This window comes from Poecilia latipinna, unplaced genomic scaffold, assembly GCF_001443285.1.
Source record: "Poecilia latipinna isolate Pla-1442-1.1 unplaced genomic scaffold, P_latipinna-1.0 Scaffold238, whole genome shotgun sequence".
NCBI classification, from domain to species: domain Eukaryota; kingdom Metazoa; phylum Chordata; class Actinopteri; order Cyprinodontiformes; family Poeciliidae; genus Poecilia; species Poecilia latipinna.
Window position 1 is genome coordinate 191719 of NW_015112854.1, and position 6785 is coordinate 198503.

The window sequence follows — 6785 nt, forward strand, 5'->3', positions numbered from 1 at the left end:
ATTCCCCATATTTTTTTGGAAGCAGAATTAAAAAATTTTTCAGTTCCCTAACAAATAACTAAAATTACTTGAAACCGGCCTGAAAAAACATTAATACTTCCTATTTTAACACCAAATATACCTTAATATTTAGGATAGTGTTGCTAAACTTGAAGAAGGTAAAGGTATTTTTATTTAAGTGGCACATTTTCAGCAACAAGGCAGTTCAAAGTGCTTCACACAAACTAGAACGAAATACAAACCAAACAAAAAAAAAAGCTAAATATTGGTTCTCCATATATGATTCCTGTTCAGGGTTAGTAAGTATAAAACTAAATGTTTGATCCAGTTGTTCTGTGTTGCTAAGTAGACTGTATTTTCTAAGAAGCAGTGAAGTGAATCTAAACCTTGGTGAATGTAGATTTATCTTTTAAAAAAACAGAAACATCATTACTGCAGGTCTAAACTCAGGGTCACTGCGAATCAAGGATTAGGAGAATTACTATAGGATCCCACAGGTGCCTTCATTCTCTGTAAACATCTCAGAGCCGAGGAGCCCGACAAACCGTCCGAGTCTATTAGGCTTATTACAGAAAGCGTAATGTAGCCCCTAATGAGATACAAAGGATCTCAAATCAAACCGCACATCTACAGGCTAATATCGTCATTTCTCCAGCAATTAAAGGAGGTATCATCCTGGTGCTGGACGCGGTCAAGGTCGCAGCACGTCTCTGGGGATTCATTTGTCACGCAGGGACAGAATGCCAATGAGGGGCCGCCATCCCCTCGCTGCTGTTTCAGTCACGTTACGCAACGAGTGTCTCCTGCTCCCCGCAGACTGGATGTCATTATAGAAATGCATTACCCGAACCCCCTTACCTTCCAGTCGCTCTCGTTTACTCAGTCCTGTGCATCCTTGAACAGGCCATTAGAAATGGATTATGGGACATTTTCTTCAAGGAATAAATCTTCTGATGACCTCTTTTATTTTTTTTTTTTTGATCTGGACAAGCACGCTATAATTCAAGGAACTCTTCATTTGAGTTGTGGAGGAATTAAAATGGTTTCTGTGGTGTAAGAATAGAATAAACAACCAGGAAATACATTGACTATCTCTCAACCTGTCAGCAGCCAACGAGCGAATCTCATTAAATAATAAACTCCAAAAAATTACTCGTAAGATTTAGGATTTTCTTCTTCGTCTCCATGGTTTGTCCGAGTGAGAGTGCAGAAGAAGACGAGACATTTGGAGGAGTTGGAGAAGCAGAGGTGTGATTGTGTTTGTCATCAGCGGGGTGATTACCTGCCACAGGGCTTCCTCAGGCTCGGATGGTAAAACGTTAGCAGACCGGGTGCCATGACACTGACGGGGCAGCCGCCGCTGAACTCCTCCTTAGCCCAGTCCTTCAAAACAAAACGGGGCTAAAGATATAACTCACATTTTAATGGTGCAGCAGAAAAAAAAGAAGGTAAAATGACAGTAACTCCTGAAAAACTAGCATATACTACTTAAAATTCGGATTTAATGGAGGATGTCCTCCCACCCCCCAAGACATCCTTGTTTGGCAGGATTATGAGAGTTTTTCTTATTTTTACAAAGACTTTAGAGAGTTTAGACAAATCTACTAGCGTTCTTCTGGCAACACAGATAATTAACGGACAACACAAGACATAAATAATAAGTTAAAGTTGCCCAATTGTTCAAACATACTTTAGTTTTGCTCGTAGGAAAGTCTAAATGTTTACAAAAGCCTGAATTTGGAAGGATATTTCTCATTTAGCCAAGACAAGACTGAAATCTGAGCCTTTATGGTTTGTATAAACTAGTTAAACTGTTAAACAGGAACTTCATCGCTGCAAAAACACAAATTCTTCAAAGTAATTTGGTCTAGTTTCAAGAGCAAATGTCTTATTAAACTTGAAATTAAACAAACTAACTCAAAAGTACATTTTCAGCAAGATATATAAGCTTGTTTTATATAGCTTCCTTATCACCTCTTGGCAAATTTAGCCCTCTCTCAATTTAATGTAATGCCTTTTTTCTTTCTTTTATGTTGAAGATGTATGTAGATATGTATATTTCTTCATCTTTTTTTCCTGATATGTTAATAAGTGGCTTCTATTTTAAGCATCAGGAGGCTTGATTGAATTTATGTTGATTAAACTTCTAATTTTGAAGACAATTTAGCAAATAGAAATAATTTTGGTAATTCTGACTGACATAAAACAAGAAAAGATAGAGAAAAAAATGGAAATGTGTCACAATGCATTTGTTACTTATGTAAACTTCTGGTTGGCTACATATAAGTGGTACTTTTTCTCGCTTTCAGACTCCATGGGAGCAAAGCATGAAATGAAAACAGAAAAAAAATGTGAGAGAAGGCTGGAAAGGCAGACAAAATTACAGAGCTGAGGGATGAGAAATCTAAGACAGAAGAAATGAGCGCTGGGGAGAAAGATGGGCCTGAAACTGACAACGGTTTGAAACGCTGTGATAAAGAGTCAGAGGGAGCCGGGGAGACAGGCGGCGCTGCTGCAGGATGATGTGGCAGGTCTTTAATTGATGTCTATATTAAACTGAGGGCAGGGGAACGCAATATTTCACATTCCAGGTCTCGTTTTCTGTGAAAAGAACATGCATTTTGTTTGAATTAGTAGAAATGACAAAAATTAAACAGTTATTTGCTGCGAAATTATTCTTGGATCTTGATCTTTTTACATTTTTGGACAATTTTATCACCTTTCTCACCATGTTTGTTGATGTTCAAAGCATGTAGATATTGTTTTATGGCCTCAGCCTGCTTTAAAGTTCTCCTTGACCACCTGAGACATTTACAGAACAGCTGGATTTAGAGATTAAACACACACAAGTGGATCTTGTTTACCAATCAGAAAATCATTTGGGTTTTATTGAGGAGTCTCAATCACTTTTCAGACTTTTAAAGAATTGTAGTTCACAATTATTCACAATGTTTTGTTGGTTTATCACATAAAATAAAGAAAAAACATTTAAAAAAACAGAAAACTCGAACATTTCCAGGCACTTAAATACTTTGCCGAACCCCGTTGAGTAAAAAATCGCACGTAATGAAGAGTTCTTCTATAACACAGCATGGCTTTGTAAACTGCGGCAATTTCTACAATTGTGAGCCTCAGCTTAACTGCTCTGAGTGATTATAGGACAAATTAAACTGTCAGTGTTGAAGGCACAGAATTAGATGCTTTTAAAGTGTTTTTGCTGCATAGCTTAAAAGCTATCGCTTCGTGCCGTCGTTAAGTTACACGAATTGACATTTTTATTGGCCACGTAGAGCCGGTATGTGCAACATGCGTTCAGCCAGCGAGAGGAAGAGAGAGATGAGGAATGTATAAAACCGCGGTGACGTTTTTAAGGCTTTCTAAAGCATGTGTGTGGAGTAGAAGAGCTGATCTGCGGCGAACGGTGAACCCGGGTGGAGAACCGCTGCACCTGCTGAATATTTGATGGGTCCAAGTTGGCTCGCTAACATATACCCGCAATTTTCCCGCTTAATGGGAAAGCGGAGGAACGTAACGGCTCAGAGCCCGGCGAGACGCGGCGAAGAAATTAAAATGATCTTTTGAACTCGAAGGCGCTCTTGTCTGTGCGTTTATCGTCGCGGACGTTCGGATAACAGTAATTAAAAGAAGGTGGGGAAGAAATCTGATAACAATTTAGCGGCCATAAAGAAAATCGAGGGAAATCTTTCCGCCGCTTAAGCAGCCTTCATTCATTATTCTGGCTTTACTCAAAGTAATTGTTCTTAAAAGTGATGTCCCCCCTGAGTCTCTTTGTCAGCGAAGTAAAATCATGATATCTCCCTTAATGTTGCTGCCTTGGGTTTGCTCAAGGCGCTTTTCCACTGGCTTTCGATGGCACGGCGGAGGGAAAGCAGGAATCATACATCGGGCATGATTAATGTACTGCTTCACATTTAATCAATGTGTGCTATGCATCATGTAATGCCGCTAAATAGCTGTTCTGTTTGTGTGTGACACAACATGATTAGGGCAAAACTGATATTCCCAGCAGGTATTTTCCTCTCCAGTCGAGTAGCTTGTGTTGCTGGTTTCATATTCTTTCCTTTCTGCCCTCCGTGGATTTAAAGGGAACCATTTTAAATCAGATTAATGCACCTTCTGAATCCCTCTTTGGAGATTCCTGATTAAATTTATGGAGTAGAAAAGTAAATGTTTCCTTTTTGTAAAACAAAAACAACAACAACAACAACAACAAAAAAAAGATACAAGTAAGGAAAAGTAGAAAGTAGGATTTAAAGTGAGTGAGATGGGAAAAAAGACACGACCAATGAAAAGGGACATAGAAAAAACCCTGATTTACCAGAATACAGTCAGAAGTAAGTGGAATAATTCATATTCACTCAAAGGTAAAAGGTATAACATTTAGGGCGAAGTTTTAACACAACAGAAATAATACTAAAAAATGTTTAACTGGGGAATGTAAAGGAAGAAAAATGTGGATAAAAACAGATTATAAGAGGAGAAAAACTGCAAAATTAAAAGGAGGTTGTGCAGATAACAGCAGATATAAAACATGCCCGTCCTAAACCTGAATGTTATTGGTCAGTTTATTTTATTTGGCGGCGTGGCGCTCTTTCTGTAAGCTAAATGTGACGATGCAGTGAAGCTAGCTAAAAATGAATAAGCAGACTTGTAAGGGGGGTTGACTGAACCCCAGCTGAACCTTTTACAAGGTTGTTTTTTCTCCGTTTGGTAACTGAAGAGCTGACGGGACACCCCATAGCTTCTCCACTGACTGACCGTGACACCTGCCGCGCACTTCTCCAGCGTCACGCTAAGCTGAGAGAGTTAACAGCTAAATTCAGTCAAAATGTTTATCAAAAAAAGTAGAAATTAAGAAAACGTCATCACTTCATCTCTTCCTCCTCTGGAAGTTTCAGATAAACCACCTGAACCTGGGAACCTCTGTCCTCTTCCTCCCATGGATCACATGGGTAGGCTTTGTTTTTCTGCCTTTATTATTTCATGTAATTTGCATAAGTGTGCATGTGTGTCTCATTGTGCGGGGCGCATCGGGCGTCGTGTGGATCAGATCTGCTGTTTCTGTGTCATCTGCATCACTTTCCTGCATCATATTTGAGTGGATTCGGTTTGTGCGGCTCATGCATGTTGGAGATGCGGCTGCGTTTGCTTATTTATTAGGTGCAATGATAGTTATGTGTGTAGCCTCAGATGATATCCTGCAGGTGCTCCTACACCCAGGATGGAGGAGTTGGTCAATAAAAGGAGCTTTCAGGTTCTGCAGCAGATTCATGGGTGAAGTAGGAGACATGATGTTAAAGTAGCCAGAGTTCCTCTGTATTAGAAGGTCGAAGTAAAAGGGAAAGAAACAAGCGAGAAAGTTTGAAATATGTTTGTTTTGTCAAAACAGGTCCAGGATCTCAATGAGACAACCTGTATAAATAAAGGTCAAATAAAATATATATGTTTTTCAAATCTTGTTCGACCTTGAAAGATACATTTCACACTTATGAAACTTGGAAAATATTGCAATCAAATTTCACGTGTTGTTTGCCAGACGGGAAAATTAAGACGTGCGAAATCATAAAACATGCGATCTGAAATCCTTCACTCTTCAGCGAGAAAGTTTTATCCACGGAGACGGAAAACATCCGACAGCTGCCAATTTTCACAGAAGCGGATGTTCCAGAAAACATTCCACTGTCGGACCTCTTCTCCGAATCTAAGGGCCTCAGATAGAGAGTTAAATATTAATGCTCATGTCAAGAAAACCAGAAAGACAGAAGAAGGGTGGCAAGAAAGTTTTTTCAATCTTAAAAGAATACAGTGGCATCACGTTTGTATCACAAACAGGTTTATTGAATATTTACTCAAAGTTGACATTATATTTGATGCATAAATGTAAAGAGCATCTCCTGCCTTTAGGATAGTTAAAGTTAGTGACTTCCTGCTTTTTGATGCATTTAAACCCAGAGTTCCTCTGAGTTTACAGCAGCTATTGAAATTCAGAGCACATCTGCATTCCTTTTTTAATAATAGTGTATAAAATCAATAAAGTGGTTTATAACCCTGTTGGATGGGAGTGGGATTTTACATGTAAATTACAGCTGGTAGTTGAGGCTGGTTTTACGTGCCGCCACCTCACTTAGGAGCGTCTCAGAGAAATGAAATGTGGAGGAATCTTGTCTCCAGGATTTAAGAAGGGATTGTGCTCCAAGCCATTTGTGGCCACAGTTATTAAGCAGCGCAGTATATCAACGCAAAGGAGGATAAACGGCATTCCTGCAGTGGCTGCTTTGCAAATTCACGCTTCCGGAGCTGCATTTTCTTTCAAATTTTACATATGATCCATGGAAAAAAATAAAAATAAGTGAATTCATTATAAAATCCATGCAAGTTTATGGACATTACGCAAAATTGACTTTTTTGAGAATTTTACTATGTTGTATTATTATTCCCTCAAACACTTTTGTTACTTTGACACCATCTAGCATGTTTGAGAAATCCTTGAATCTCCCGTAGCAACCAAAAGCACCCCCCCTATTTCCCTAAAGCTCCTCCTTGCAGCTTCATCTCCCCACTCCGCTCCTCCAGACTAGCAGCAGCAGCAAACACCTGGTGGAACTACTGAGCTTATCAAACAGCAACGCTCCAAGAAAACGGTTGTAAACTGCATCAATGGACGGCATGGAGAAGCATTGTTGAGATGACGACATGAAAGAGGAGTGTCGGAAACGGTTCTTAAAGAGACAGAGGCCAATTTCAAGGCGTCAGATATATATATA

General features: G+C 39.3%; 1 protein-coding gene across 2 annotated transcripts in view; it reads right to left on the reverse strand.

Moving 5' to 3' along the window:
* Nucleotides 1-6785, reverse strand: part of LOC106947407 (probable flavin-containing monoamine oxidase A) — a 71655-nt gene that overhangs the window by 11597 nt on the left and 53273 nt on the right. For both annotated transcript variants that reach the window (XM_015032394.1, XM_015032393.1), the window contains exon 11: nucleotides 1283-1383. In XM_015032394.1, coding sequence (XP_014887880.1) covers nucleotides 1283-1383 — 101 coding nt within the window. The remainder of the gene's footprint in view (nucleotides 1-1282; nucleotides 1384-6785) is intronic.